Source organism: Mycteria americana, chromosome 3 (genome assembly GCF_035582795.1).
Source record: "Mycteria americana isolate JAX WOST 10 ecotype Jacksonville Zoo and Gardens chromosome 3, USCA_MyAme_1.0, whole genome shotgun sequence".
Taxonomy (NCBI): domain Eukaryota; kingdom Metazoa; phylum Chordata; class Aves; order Ciconiiformes; family Ciconiidae; genus Mycteria; species Mycteria americana.
The window spans coordinates 97961225-97976348 of NC_134367.1; the positions used below are offsets into that span (position 1 = coordinate 97961225).

General features: G+C 37.3%; 1 protein-coding gene across 2 annotated transcripts in view; it reads left to right on the plus strand.

Moving 5' to 3' along the window:
* Positions 1–14744, plus strand: part of PPP1CB (protein phosphatase 1 catalytic subunit beta) — a 29900-nt gene extending 15156 nt beyond the window's left edge. For both annotated transcript variants that reach the window (XM_075496245.1, XM_075496246.1), the window contains exons 3-8: positions 1089–1319; positions 1666–1770; positions 6853–6924; positions 10392–10543; positions 12090–12224; positions 12861–14744. In XM_075496245.1, coding sequence (XP_075352360.1) covers positions 1089–1319; positions 1666–1770; positions 6853–6924; positions 10392–10543; positions 12090–12224; positions 12861–12965 — 800 coding nt within the window. In that variant the 3' untranslated portion in view covers positions 12966–14744. The remainder of the gene's footprint in view (positions 1–1088; positions 1320–1665; positions 1771–6852; positions 6925–10391; positions 10544–12089; positions 12225–12860) is intronic.
* The last annotated feature ends 380 nt before the right edge of the window (positions 14745–15124 follow it).

Consider the following 15124-nt stretch of genomic DNA (forward strand, 5'->3'; position numbering starts at 1 on the left):
TGTTGGGTTTTTTCTTTTTTAAGGCCGTAGTAGCTAGCGCCCTACTGGAGAATACCTCGTGCTTAACCAAGTCGGGATTTTGCCACTGAACAAGCAGCAAAAATGAAAACGCATTTATGGAATGCTTAGCATAAGGGACCAGGAGGTACTAAATTCAAACAGCATGCAGCTTGTACTGAAGGCTTCTTGCATAGCTTTTTTGCATTCAGTCACTTTGGTAATGAATTCTACAGTCAGCTGGAATACATTGCATGTATTCTACAAGTTACTGTAGAGCAGCTTTGGTATCTTCTGTGAACTTATGGGCAGCTTACAGATAGTTAGTTTTGGCTAGTCTGATATGATACACTGTGGTGTTGTAGTTGCCACACAGAGCTGTTTCATGGAAAGCCTGCTTAATTTTAAAGCTGGCAGTGTGATGAATAACGTGGCAGTTATTTTTCCTAAGATATACCTGCAGGGTTGAATATCTTGTAAGGGATATCGGTCTTTGAGTCTCTGTACTGTTTTTATATGAATAATTGCATCAAAGGAGGAGTTACCCTAAATGCTGGAAGATGGGAATCTTAGTACAGCAATGTTATGGGAGGACAAGCAGTTGAGCTTTGAAGTGCCCTCTGCCAGCACAGTGTTCAGTTTCTCTCCAGTCTATCTAGATTCTTTACTGATCTGTTTTTGCAGTAAATAATGTGACTTAACTTTTTCTTAATACATTCGCTTCCTGGCCATGTAACTGTTCAATTAGAGGTTGTCTTTCTGACCTTGTTTTAATTTGAACAAGCTGGAGCTTGGTTAGAAAGCTTAAGCTTAATTGTGAAGACTTCTGTAGCTTTTGGTTTTCAGATTGGTTTAATAACTGACATAGCAGTCTGCAGATAGTGTGGGTTATTTACATTTAGTGAGTACTTCAGTTTGTAATATTAACATAGTTCTCACCTTTCTGATAGCTATTTCCAGTCTGTTTTTAAAGGAAATATTAATGCTTTTTTTAAGATGAGTTAATAAAAAGTGATTAGCTGACTTAAGTTCTGGATTTGTGTACTCTTCGTGTTCTTGCTCTAATCCTTGGTAAACATTTTCTTATTCAGGTGATATTCATGGTCAGTATACAGACTTGCTTCGATTATTTGAATATGGAGGATTCCCACCAGAAGCTAATTATCTTTTCCTTGGAGATTATGTAGACAGAGGCAAACAGTCTCTGGAAACAATTTGTCTATTACTGGCATATAAAATCAAGTACCCGGAAAACTTCTTTCTCTTAAGAGGAAATCACGAGTGTGCTAGCATCAATCGGATCTATGGATTCTATGATGAATGTAAGCAAAACCTATTTCTTTTGAAAGACTGTTATAGACTAATACAGTATTTTGGAGACACTTCTAGTAGTGACTCTTGTACTGCAAGGATTTCAATATTCTGTGAACCTGCTTTGAAACTTTCTAAAAGTACATTTCAAACCAAGGTTAAAGTCACTCTAGAGAATTATTATTTGCTCTTCTGCTGTCCTTGAAATGATGTTGCAGGAGATAAACGTAAGTATGCTAGCAGAAATAAAGCCCTGTGAAGAGTTTGCTAACATTTTTGGTCAGGTTGTGATATGTATTGCAGGCTGGCTTTAAGAAAACAACCTTCTCTTCCTAATGTCGCACGCTGTTCTTGTAGGCAAGCGGAGATTTAACATTAAGCTGTGGAAGACCTTCACAGACTGTTTTAACTGTCTGCCTATTGCAGCCATTGTGGATGAGAAGATCTTCTGTTGTCATGGAGGTAAGCTGATGACTGCTTTTAAAGGCTGTGTCTAAACTGATCTTTGCGTTAATGCTATACGAAATGGAGTGTGGATTTAGCTGGAGGTGTTTAACCTTATATTGTCTGTAAAGGTCACTTATGCCTTGTCCTTTTCTGTGCACCTGGTAGCAGTCAGATGTCATTCTTACCTCATACACATGGCCCTCTGTGCCTGAGGGGTAAGCGCATCTGTAAGTATTCCCATCGGTATGTCCCCCTCTGAAGGATGCTGAATGCTAGAATTCTTGCGTAATTTGCCACATGACTTGTTGCTGTTACCATTTATCAGTGCAGCCTTAGCTAACATTGGCATCCCTAGCAGTGAAGTGAGAGAATAACTTTAACAAGTAACCCCAGCTCTGTAGTCTTGGCCTCTTTAGCTGGTTTCATAAGATGTTGATGGAAGGGACCTCTGAGGTCACGTAGTCAAGCCTGCTGCTTGAAGAAAGACATTTGTTAACATCAGAGCAGGTTAGCTCTAATGGTGGCTTGCTCTGACTCCATAAAACCTTTGTTATTGGAAAATCTACATTCTGTGGGTGCCTATCCCAGTGCTGCCCTGTTCTTGTAGAGAAAAAAGTGTTTGGTGTTGATCTGACGGAGGCTTGTGAGTTCTCTGAATATTGGAACTCACTTGGGCACTCTTCTTTGTAGAAGGGGACTCCCCATGTTTTTACAGGCAATGATGCTTACAGTTTTTTGGGACCTTGCAGAGTCAAACAGTTGACAGCAATTTCAAATTACTTGCAGGAAGAGCCATCCTGCCTTTTTGCAGCTGTCTTTGCAATTACCTCCATTAATAAGCAACTTGATGCCTTGCACTGAGTGATCTAGAGATGGTCTGGCAGGTGTCACACCTGCATTGTCAGTGAGATAGAGATTAGTGGAAGTGAGAGCACTGCAGAAACCTCTAGTTTGACTGAACAGCTCCATTTGGAATTAAAGTAGCGTGCACCCAAAATTCCTGAGCACATTCTTCCAGACTTTGTGAGGTTGTATTGGTGGCTGCCATCCTGCCTTTATTAATTACAAGTCTCTCTGCAAGAGCTCTGCCTGTATGGAATGTGCTGTAAAAATGATCCTGGCTCTTCTTGTGTCTTGTATTGAAAGCTGCTGCCTTCAGTGCCTGCTAGTATAAGCTATCAGTCTTATACATAATATGTTCCGAGGTATTGTCATGTCTCTGTAAATACAGAATTAATGCAGTGATAGACAGTTGAGTCTGCCAGTCTCCAGGTAGCATTGACATGTTAGAGAAAGTACTTGTTTTCTCACAGGTCATCTTTTCATCTTGTTCTCAGTCAGTGTGGTGTCTTTTTCTTTTTTAAGAACTGGTACCTATCTTATGAGCTAGATCTCATATTTTAAGCATGTGAGATACAAAATCACTTCTGCACGAGGTAGCCAATTAACAGTGGCTAAAACCATGTAATAAATTTGTTTCCAAAAAAGCTGGTGAAGGAATTACTTTTTTACTATCATACTTTTTTGAATTTTGTTTTATTTGGGAGACAGTACAGAATGAATGGTGACAAAATACTGTGGTGTTTCAGGAAAACAATTAAGCTTAGGTGGGTGGTAGAAGGTAATCAAGGAAGCTTAGCAGGTAGAGTAGAATGCTGTGTTCTATGACAAAACTGATAGTTTTGTGTGTATATGCACTTGAGACCTCAGTTATGAGCAAGAAGCCTAGAAAGCTATTTTTCAAGAAAAAAAAAGTAAAGCTTTATTAGAAATGTATTGGGGGATTAACCTCTTGTTTAATCAAGTAGGAAAACTTCTATTTTGTGCATAGTATGCTTTAAGGATCCTCTTATGAAAAGCAATGTTTACTTCTTTATTGAATGCTAATTGTCCCTTAAATTGTACAGGCTTCATCTGTAACTGAAATTACTATCACTCACAAGTGATCTGCGGCTGTGAAATAAAGTGAAAAGATTACTAAATGTGCTGTGTGCTCCGAATAAATGAAAGTAGACATTCAGCACATAAATAAGTTTTGCCCTTTTTCCTCTCTTCTCCCATCCTATCCAAACTGCATTCCAGATCCCATGAAGTCATGGACTGTCAACGCCTTTTCATGATGTTTCTACTATAATAAACACTGAGACAGCAACACAAACCATTCAACTCTGCTGGAGGTTGAAGCTAGCATGTAGATATAAGGTAGGTGCCTTTTTTACTATATTGCGCATTTTTGCATAGTTTATTTTTTAAAAATTGTCCTCTGGGATATATAATAAAACTTTGCAAAACCGCATAACATAGTAAAACAAAAGGCACCTAACTTACCCCAGTAGGCTATCTACAGTAGCTTAAAATTCTGAGTCAGCTTTTTTGCCTAGACTTTTCTGGGCACCTGCTGGTTTGAGTTCTCTATCTCACAATATAAATCCAACCTCTCTTGCCATCCCTGTCTCCAAATGTTCATGCTGCTGAAAGGATCTTTCATTGTATCCTTCCCATCACCTCCCTCTTTCTTCCATGTCTTTCCACGTTGCTCACTCAAGTCATATTTTGGCCTTTTCTTAAGGCAGTCCTCTCAACTTACTTCTGCCTTTGTTCTTTGTCTCACTTCATTAAAGCTTATTCCATAACCATTCCCAACTTCCCCCTCTTGCTCTGCTTTGTATTCTGTACAGTATTGTCCTCTTATCTATGACACCGCTCTCTAGTTCTAATCTTTAGAGACCTTATGTGATTACTTTCAAGTTTCCATAAATTAAGTCCATGTTGTAGTGTCATGTTGATGGAACACATTGGTCTTATCACATTGGATTTAAGCTCTGAGATGGGAGTTATGTTAGTTTAGTACAATACTGGATTTATGTAATATTTTCAAGCTCTGAAATTCTGTTTTTCTTGTGACATTAATGACAATGAAATGTATGTTGAAGGTGAAGTCTACTTGATAATCTTACATGGTATCCAAAGAGACCCAAGGAGCTTCCTGTATTACACTATAAAAATAAGTAACCATCACTCTTACTTTACCAGTTCCACCTGATTAGGGAGTGGTTCACATCTGGAGCCTGGATTTGATGAGACTGCCAGGAGTAATGACAATTTGTTTCTGTTCTCTCTTAGGGAAGGGGTGTTCTTACTCTTCAAGAAGCTAGTATACTGAAAGATACTTTTTATGTGCTTAGCTGTCATTATGTGACAAGACAACTTAATTCAATTGTGTACTTTTCAGTTTTCTTTCAGTACACAGGTTGCAGCAATCACTGTAGTGGCAGCAGCTTGACTGAGCTTTAGTAGCCTGTGTTTGCATTCTTATTTCGATCATTTAATGCTGGTCATGTAAAACTTTTGTCTGTAGATCTGAATTTGAGACATTAGCTATTTCTTTTTGTGCAGGAGGAGTTAGGAAGATACTTGGGAAAAGACCTCTTGGCTGGTTACAAAGAGATTTACAAACATGCAGGCAGTTTTGTGGGGTTTTGCCATTTTACGATGGTGTAAAATAGCACAAAAATTAACAGCTACAGAGTTGAGACATAGTTTGTAATAACATCTTTTCTTTTAAAGAACTTCATGTTTTGGGTGCAACCTGAAACAGTGAGAGCTGTAACCTCATAGAACGTCACAAACTGGTCGTGCTTATTTCGCTGAGGTTGTCCATTACTATCTCGGGGTGTGGTGCTGAGTAGAATCAGAGTAGAATCCACATGCCTTTGTGCTGATGTAATCTGCATGCAAATAGATGTGTTCTGGGGAAGGAGAAGAGGTAGGTTGGTCAAAGTTTAAAAGCTGATTATCTACTTGAATTTATATTAGTGTCCCTGTATTGTTGTGTAAGTAGAATTGACTAAAACTCTTTTGATATGGTATTTAATGTAAGACTTCTGCCATCCTTCACAACCTCAAGGTAATCTTGTGAAGACAGCTTTAACAAGCTGAGGATAAAGGCTTTTATCATAAGACTGCCTCAACAAAACTAATCTAAAATCTTAAAACTTGAAGAAAAATTCCTCAAGTCTTTAATGCATTGGAGTCATTGTTCCTGTAACACATACATTGCCACTGTGCAAACCCTGGTGTCAGCTGAAATTATTTTATGCGGTGACTCCTTTCCAAAGACAGGCTTTCTTCTATCATTTTCATAGTTCTGGACTGAGTCGAATGGATATGGCTTGTTAATATGAAATATGTTTCATAACAAATTAGGTCTTCATGCTCTATTTCCAAATTTGCAACTTTCTTAATTGGGTAATCTTGGCCTAAGTCATTTAAGTCACTAGGAGCCTTATTTAAGGACATGTTAAGATGCCAGAGCATCTAGTAGGCTCTCTTTCATGCCTGTATGCCTCAAGTAGAAAAGCTCTAAGAGTGTGTTCTTAAACTGTTCAAAGGGTGGCTTTGGAATCCCATGCTTTGGCTGTAATTAGATGTTAATATGGCAAAACTATACAAAAAGAGCTGTGTCTTTGTGATAAATGATTTTTTGAGTAATCAAGGTACTATGGTCTTATAAATGACTAAGCAGCTGAGCTGTAGTAGATGACTGCCTCTGTGCTCCTTATCTATTGCGGTTGCACAGTCTAGTATTTGTTTACATCATCCAGTGACTGCTGCTCAGCTGATGTGTGGAAAAACACTGAAATACAGTGATGTGACTTGTGATTCCAGTCATACCTGCAGGCTGCTTTGGCTTGTGGTCTTTTAAAGCTGGGTAGGGGATTTTCCTTTAGCTTTTATAAGGGTGGTTGTAAAGAAGGTCATCTGCATCCAGTTTAATTGTGTTAGATAATGGGAATGCTATCCTTCACTGGTTCTCTCTAGTAAGCTGTTAAAGAGAACATACTTAACCGTAGAGTTCTGTGCTGTGTGGCTAAAAGGATGGTAGGAAAACAAGTAAAACCCCTTGCTAATTTCACTTGTGTTATTCTCTGTCCCTCGGTTCAGGAACTTAATTGTCTTATAGCAAACTGTCTTTTGTTTATATTACAGTGGAAACGATGGATGCTGTATCACTTTGAACCTCTAATTGTGTGTTTTCTGGAACCCTTTTTACAGGTAAAATACGTAGATAAGTCACTTGTTTTCTTGTACTTGCAGGACTGTCTCCAGATCTCCAGTCAATGGAGCAGATCCGGAGAATTATGAGACCTACAGATGTTCCTGACACAGGTGAGTGACATGGAATTTACTGTAAATAGGTCTTGATGAAACAGGTTTAATAAATTTCTGTACAGGCAATGCAGTGACTTAACACAACCTCTGTTCACTGTACAGTATTCCTTGATGTCTGTGCAGGGCGTGAGTCTTGTTACTTATGATGGCTAAGTTATCTGATATGTTAGAGGCTATTGCCCACGTTGTTATTGCTTGTCATAAGAGTAGGATACATTATCCAAGTTTACATATATTATCCACAAGTTTGCCTTAAAACAAACTTAGAAATCTAATGAAAGATCAAATGAAACCAAACAGCTAGTTCTTTTTCTTGCCTTGGTTAGGCATATCCAAACCTTTTAGTCTATCAAAGAACATAACTGTTTAAAGCTTGCTGAGTATTATTTAAAGTATTTGGGCTTCTCTCTACTTGGGGCCATGTCCTCTTCCTCTTTAAATTTGTAAAGTATAGCTCCTACTTCACTGCAATTGGGATTTCAATTGCTTATATCAATGTGCTAATTTTGAAATTTCTTCTACTAATGCATTAATACTTTGTATATAGATGTTGAATGCAAATTGCCAGTGCTTTCTGTATAATATTCTTTTGAATGGTTTAATTGTCTTCCTCAGTGTCCCATTTATTCCAAATTTTGTTACTAGTGGATTGAAAAGACTGTCAAGCAGTACAACAGGATATTTTTTAAGTGTTGATTTCAACAGTGGTCTGAAATTAACTTTCAGAGGAGATCACATCTAAACCTTTTCTTGAAACACAAATTACAGTTACAGTTAAACGTTAGAATAGAAGAATTCTACTTCCTGTAACGTTCCTCAGTGCTGATACATAAGAGTAATTCAGCGACTAATATATTAATATATCTACTGTCCCTTAAACAACATTTCTGTGCAAGCTGGTATATACACACTTGACACTGAGAAGCATTACTAGACTGGTAAATGAGTGTTTCTGTAGTATACATTACTACGTTGTTCTTCCTTTTATGCTACGTATAATTCACTGAATGCATAACCAAATAAATGTCGGTACAAATGAGTCGATCTTTATGTTTATCAGAGCTCTCAGAAAAGGCAGTTCTATTCAACAGGCTAATACTACTGCTTGAGCCACCCCCACTTCAGGAATGCCCTTGCAGAATGTAGTTCTGGTTTCCATGGACACTCCACTGAAATCATATGTATTCTTGGTACCTCCTAAAAATAAATACAGAGATTTTAAAAACAGGCGTTTGATCTACAGAGTGGTTTGCAGTCTTAACTTTGCTTTCAGAAGCAATAGCTGGATGTTTAGCAGCAGAGGTAAAAAAATGTCCCATCAGAGGCATGTGTGCATGTGGTACAGTGACATAGGTCTTGGCATTTTGGACCTGCTTAAGGGAACCAATATTACAGAATGGAAGTAAATCTTGTGGAAAAATGAAAAATAAACTGAAGTGGTCTCACTTCTGTGAAAGTTACAAGTCCTTAAAAGCTGTCCCTTTGTGGAGGGATGTCACTTGGTGAATGTGTTGGTACAGAAATTCTTGGTAGATGTTTGTGTGGCTTGTGCTGAGAAGATTAGATCATTATGATAGTTTCTTCCAGCCTGATGAAAAAAAGCCATTTCAACCTCAACTGCAATTTAAAGACCTCTTATTTTGGTGGTACTTTTATGGGGTTTGAAAGCTGTTCGCTCAAATCTGACTGTATTCCGACTTAAATCACTTGCCTTCGGTAACTGTTTGAAGTATTTGCATTTTGTGAGGCCAAGGTATAAATGATGTGTTTTGGTCAGTGTTGCCAACCATTTGCTTATTAGGAAACTAACTCCCTCTTTTGTGTAATCTTGAATGCCTCATATCATCTGTGTTATGGTATGCTGCTGCTCAGTCTAAGCTATTGCAATGGTAGATGCTGCATATGAAAATATAAACCTACTTGGGCAGCATAGTTTAGTTTAGACAAACTTGTTGCAGGATTCTGTTACACCACTGCTAAAGATTATAGAACAGATTTGCCTATTGCTGTGTATAACCCTAAAGATTATTTGATTTTGGGGAGAGAAGAGAAGCACTTCCTAAGCAGCTGAGATGAGCAGCTTCTGTCACTTGTTGGAGATTCGTTACAAGAAACCATTAGGGATTGCAGTGCAACTACTCTGTTTGGAAAAACCTGTTATTCAATAAAGAACTAAATTTTAGTAAAGTAAGTTTGTCATTTGCTGTCTGTATTCAGTAGTTTATTTCCAGATAAATATTTTATCTAAAATGCAGTTGTACTTGCTCTATTCTTTGTCTTCTAAAAGCAAATAAAATCTTAGCCTCTGCTAGAGAGGAACTGTGACTGGCAGCAAAGACCATTGGATAGCTGTATGTAAATACAAAATGATCTAGTTGCACAATAGGTTTCAGACATTAGTTTTGCTTGGTTACAACTTGAAGGATCTCTTACTTAAGAAATATTGTCTTCAATATTTTGTTTAGCAAATAACCATGTGTAATTGTAAATCAAACTTCTGAGTGCCAGATAAAGGAGCCTGCTGGCATCTCTTTCAGACTGTGAAACAAGGCTCATAAGTATTTAAATGCTTAAGGATTAGTCTTCACAGGTGAAGAAAGTACAATTTCATGGAAAACTATGAAATACATTTTGAATGTGTTTTGTTTTGTGTTGTAGTTGAATTGGCCTGGTTCTTTCTCATGTGAAAATGCTTTGAAAGTTCTATGTATAAAGGCATTGCAGTTGATCTAGAGAATTTTTTTTAGTACCCAGTTTTAACTCCAGAGTTAGCTGACCTTTTGTTGGCAGCAGAAAAAACATCTTGACCAGTGCTAAAATGCCAGAGAGGTTTATTGTTCTAATTTAGATTCCAGACTGGTTGGCATGAGGGTTTTTGAAAAGTCAACAGTGGTCCAAGCAAACTGAAAGTGCAACCTGAAACAATATATCAGAATTTTGCCATGTTAAATTTTGATTTAGTCACATAAGGTTCTTCATGTATAGTAAGAAAGGTAAGAATCAAAGCTGTTCCATGTTCAGAAGGTTGTGGTACAAGCTTATTTGCTATATTTATGACTGGCCTTGCATGGGATTTTAAAATTTACTGCAGCTTTCAAACTAAGCTTTCTTGGTGAGCTATGAAATTGATGGTTGCCTTTTAAAATGTACCCACTGCAGTATTTTTAAACTCCTCAAATGCTCATTCTAAATGTGCTGAATATTACAATTAAATATTATTTCAGAGAACTGTTGGGCTCTGACTTGTTTCATCTGAAGGTACTTTCAGTGGTGAGCAGGGAAAAAAATCTCCAGACTTACGCAGACTGTATCTTTGGTCTTAATTGCACCTTAAGTATTGCTGTATTTGTTGCTAAGACTTATTTTCTTTAGGAGAGCTGCTCTGGTAATTACAATGAAACTATTTTACATTATAGCATGATACCTCCTAAGACTAGCATCTTCACTTGTATTATCTTTCAAAGGCTTGCTGTGTGACCTGCTGTGGTCTGACCCAGACAAAGATGTGCAAGGTTGGGGTGAAAATGATCGTGGGGTCTCTTTCACTTTTGGTGCTGATGTGGTCAGTAAATTTCTGAATCGTCACGATCTGGATTTGATCTGTCGAGCTCACCAGGTATGAATTTATGCTGCTGTTGCTTCTTAAAACCTCTCAGACTTTCCGCCCCTTTGGTGCTGCTTATCAGTAGGATATATTTGAAACTTACTTTGCATTGTGTTACTTTTAGAAAAAAAGATCTTCCTAATAAAGGGACTATAAGGCTGTGTCCTTCTGTTGACTCATATTGAACTGAGTGTCTAATGTCAGTGAAGTAAAATACTAACACTAGATTTCCCCACGATCTTTCTTTTGTATTGCCTGTGTACTGTTAGACTGTTGTATATGAACATTAGAAGTAAAGTGTCCAGGTTTGAAGTGACAAAGTGACTTGAATTTGAGATTTACAATGAAGTTTCAGAGTTCTTGCATTTCAGCAGTAATCAGTTCTCTGGTAGTTGTGGCTTAAATGATCTCCGCTTTGCTTCATGGAAGTATTAAATGCAATTTGAATGTTTCTACAAACAAGTCTGTACATAAAAGCTTTCACTGTTGCCTTCATTTTGGTTCAACTATCTATAGAGTACTTTGGCATAGATTGTTTGACTTACTGAAATGTGTAGAAAGCAAGGTTATTTTTGGCATTGCCAATCTTTAAGTACACTTTTTTCAATTTTTATTAAGTTACTTTAAGCAAGTGTCCTAGTTAGGTGGACATCAGGTTTCAATTTCCTGTATAACATTTCAGTTTCATTATTTAGTCAATTTTAAAAGCTCTCTCCTGCTGCGAAACAGGCTTTTTATTCTGTGTCACTGTTAGGCTTGGGTATACTACCAGAACACTTAAATATTTCTCCTTGCAATTTTACTGCTAAAACATTAGAGAAGATTAGCCAGTGTGTGGAATGGATATTAAGATTTCAACTGCTGATCAAGATAGCTACCAGTTTCCTGTATTCGTGTAGTAACTTCAGTTCTTTATAAAAGAAGTGTGACATCTTTTAAAAGACCACGGTGATTGGACCAAAGTGAGCAGTTGGTGTACTCGTTTCACTACATTGTAAGTTTTGGGGAAGAGGGAACATCCTTACCTGATGAATCATACTACTTGCACTATTTTAAAGGTGAATTATGCTCGTAGAGAAAATAAGGCAGAAGCACTTTGCTTTTAGAGCATCAAAATTATTAAAAAGCCTACACTTGGTTTGTACAATCAGCACCAGTGTAAGTGAAACTTAACAGTTACAGTTGCAATGAAGATGGTATTCAAACCTTGTGTACTCTGAACTAACAGGTCAAACATCCAAATTCTGTGTATAAACCATAAAATGCTGGGAATCCTTAAACTGGCAGTGCATAATAGGCCTTCAAGTATGAAAACATTGAACAGTTAAGCTGATGCATATTTAACATTGGAAGTGTCAGACAGGTTGAGCTACCTGATTTGGCATTCAGTGTCCAGATAAGACAAAATGACTGAACCTGTCCTGTCTGAAAGCCAAGACATAAAATACCTTTTTGAAGAGTTCTTGTCATCTCTTTAATATAAGTCCTATTTGCCTCAAGACTGGCTTTTTTCTTTAAAAAAAAAAGTGAGCTGTATTGATTTCTCTGGTGTTGACAGGTGGTTGAAGATGGATATGAATTCTTTGCTAAACGGCAGTTGGTCACCCTATTCTCAGCTCCAAATTATTGTGGAGAGTTTGACAATGCGGGGGGCATGATGAGTGTGGATGAAACTCTGATGTGTTCCTTTCAGGTATGATATATTTGTATATTAAGTATTCCTTTAGGTGTTGGGCTGTATGGACTGAGTTAGTCTGCTTGTTGACATGCTTATGGTTAGTCTAGGGTAATAGACCTGAGCTACAAAAAGGACTGCACAGCCACTCTGGTGTCTGTGGACAATTAGAACTGCAAACCACCTGCTCTCCAGAGAACTGTGTGGGATTTGCTGTTTTCCAGACTCCTGCGTATTAAGTTATTCCCTCTATTCAGATGCTTATTTCAAAGTTTAATTGGATTATTCTTTTTAGTCATACCTAGTGATCAGAGTACCTAATTATGCAGACTAATGAACTATTGGGACCCTTTTAGTGTGGTTACTCTGATCAGATTTTAATTCCTACTCATTCTTAGATGAGTTTTCAGCCCCTTTTCTTTCTCTTTTCCACCCCAACATAGTGGTAGAACTAGAAGGATTTAGAAGTAGTATTACTGTTGTATGTAGGATTAAGAAATTTGTAGGATTGTGATGTGATTTCTTTTCCCACACACACACACACACACCGTCACCCCTCTTGTTCCTGCTGAATGAGGCTTCATGTTGGCTTAACAGTATTTGAAATGTTCATAGCTGTCACTGACTCAAAAGAACTTCTTTATTTTCTCTAAGATATTGAAACCATCTGAAAAGAAAGCCAAGTACCAGTATGGTGGACTGAATTCTGGGCGTCCAGTCACTCCACCTCGCACAGCTAATCCACCGAAGAAGAGGTGAAGAAAGGAATAATGTAGAAACACCATCAGATCTGTCAAGGACAAAACTCCATATTACAGTATATAATAAGTGTGCACTGTAAAACCATCCAGCCATTTGACACCCTTTATGATGTCACACGTTTAACTTAAAGAGACGGGTAAAGGATCTTTATTAATTTTTTCTAGTAGAAAGATGTGCGACACTGTATTGTAACAAGTATAGCTCCAAGTTCTAATATCCAGCATAGAGTAAAAAAAGTATTAGGAAGAAACTATTGCAACTACATATTCACATTTACCACGGTTTTTAAAGTTGACCAACATCCCAGGTAAAACTTGATGTAATAGTTAAACCAGATGAGAGCATGATGTTCCATTTGTGTAATGTGGTCTTATTGTTGCTTGATTGCTTTTACTTTGGTTATTTTGTAGCTAGAATGATGCGAATATGGTATCTAGTCTTATTTTCCAGCTCTCTCTCTGAAATTGAAATAAGGAAGGGGCTTTTTAGAACAGCCATTGATCTCTTATCCTCCCCCTAGCCCCCTGTTGTTCATAATAATGCCGCCCAAATGTGTGCCCCATTATAATGCAAAGTTTATAGTATGGTAGTGATTAAAAGGCAAACTAAGTCCAAAATGCCCAGACTGGACAGCTTGACAGCCAAGACAAATTGAGACAGAAAAACCTGTCTTGACTTTTTAACTTAAACTGCCACACAATGAATTTGTGCACTACACTATTTTAAATTATTGACGTTACACTGTGCTATGGCACTTCATTTAACTTAGATAGGACAAAAATGGTATTGCCTATTAGTTGGTAACTTGATTATGTGGTACCTTGGCTTTAGTTTTATTAGCATGAAACACCTTTGGCATGCTTAGCTTCCAGGTAACTCCCTACCTGCATCAAAATTCATCTTACATAGTTCCACAGAACATGAAGATCCTTATTTGCTAAGCCTTTGAAAGCTGACATTGTTTTTCATAAGGGGGTGTGTTTCAGTTGGATGTTCATCAACGGACAATAGGCTAGCTGACGAGTGGTGAGCTGAAACTGCTATATGAATGTCCAACATGATTATAAGGCTTATGTCACTAAAGATTATATCCTTTGGATTTTCATGATCAAATTTCATATACTATTGTATAGACTTCTGCTTTGTAGTGTACTATAGTAGCAATAATTTCTGTACATGATCAAGAGTTATGCAGTATTTCTTTTCAGTTCTCTCCTTTCTTAAGAGTTAACATTGGCAAATGGCAAGATACAGAGAAGATACAAAATTTATAGTAGGATAAAGGAAAGGCACAGATTTGTGATGCTTTAGGATGCAATACTTATTGGATATAACTACAAAAGCTTTTACTGAATATTGTCAAAATTGTAAGATTCTTTGGGGGAAGGCTTCAGATTTATACCCTTCTAAATGTGCATCAGTAGATGTAAAACTCTTGACTTCAGTATTGTCTTTGAAAATGTTAAATTGAGGATTCTGGTAACTTACGTTTTATGAACTGGCACATTATATAATGCAAGAGATATATTGATTTCTGACACAGTGAGCAAGTTCTTTAAAATGGATTTAAGTCTCTTTTCTAATTCCATTTTGTTTTAAATGCATATTTTAAATGTAGGTTTTTTCATTTAGTAAAAGTTGTCTAATTCATTTGAATGAAGTCTGACTGGTTATTTTAACATACCTTACTGTTACTCAAGAAGTGTGGAGTTCGTTGTTTGTTTTTAAAAAAGACATGCTTACAGTGTGTGTGTGTATATATATATATATGTTTTATATCGGATTGGTCTGTGGTTTTGAACAATGGTTTAATTTACCCCACCTTGAAGCAAGCACCAGAATTTCAATACATAGAATAAAATGTAGATGTCTTCTGATATTGTTCCAAGACACTTGTTCGTGAAAGTCAGTGATGAGAGCTGTATAACTGAGAGTAACTTCAGTTGGTGACAAGGTAATTGATGAAATCTACTCTGTAAGCCTTGACAGGGTAACTTCCTGCTCTAAGTCATTGCTTACTTGAGGTTTAGTTTTACAAGTTTTGAAAATGCTGGGGTTTACCAAGTGCCAGCCTCTTATAAGAAGCATCCTGTTACCAAACATCTGGATTAACACTTTCCCATTTTTTTCCTTAGTTTCTGGAACAATGTCTTCTG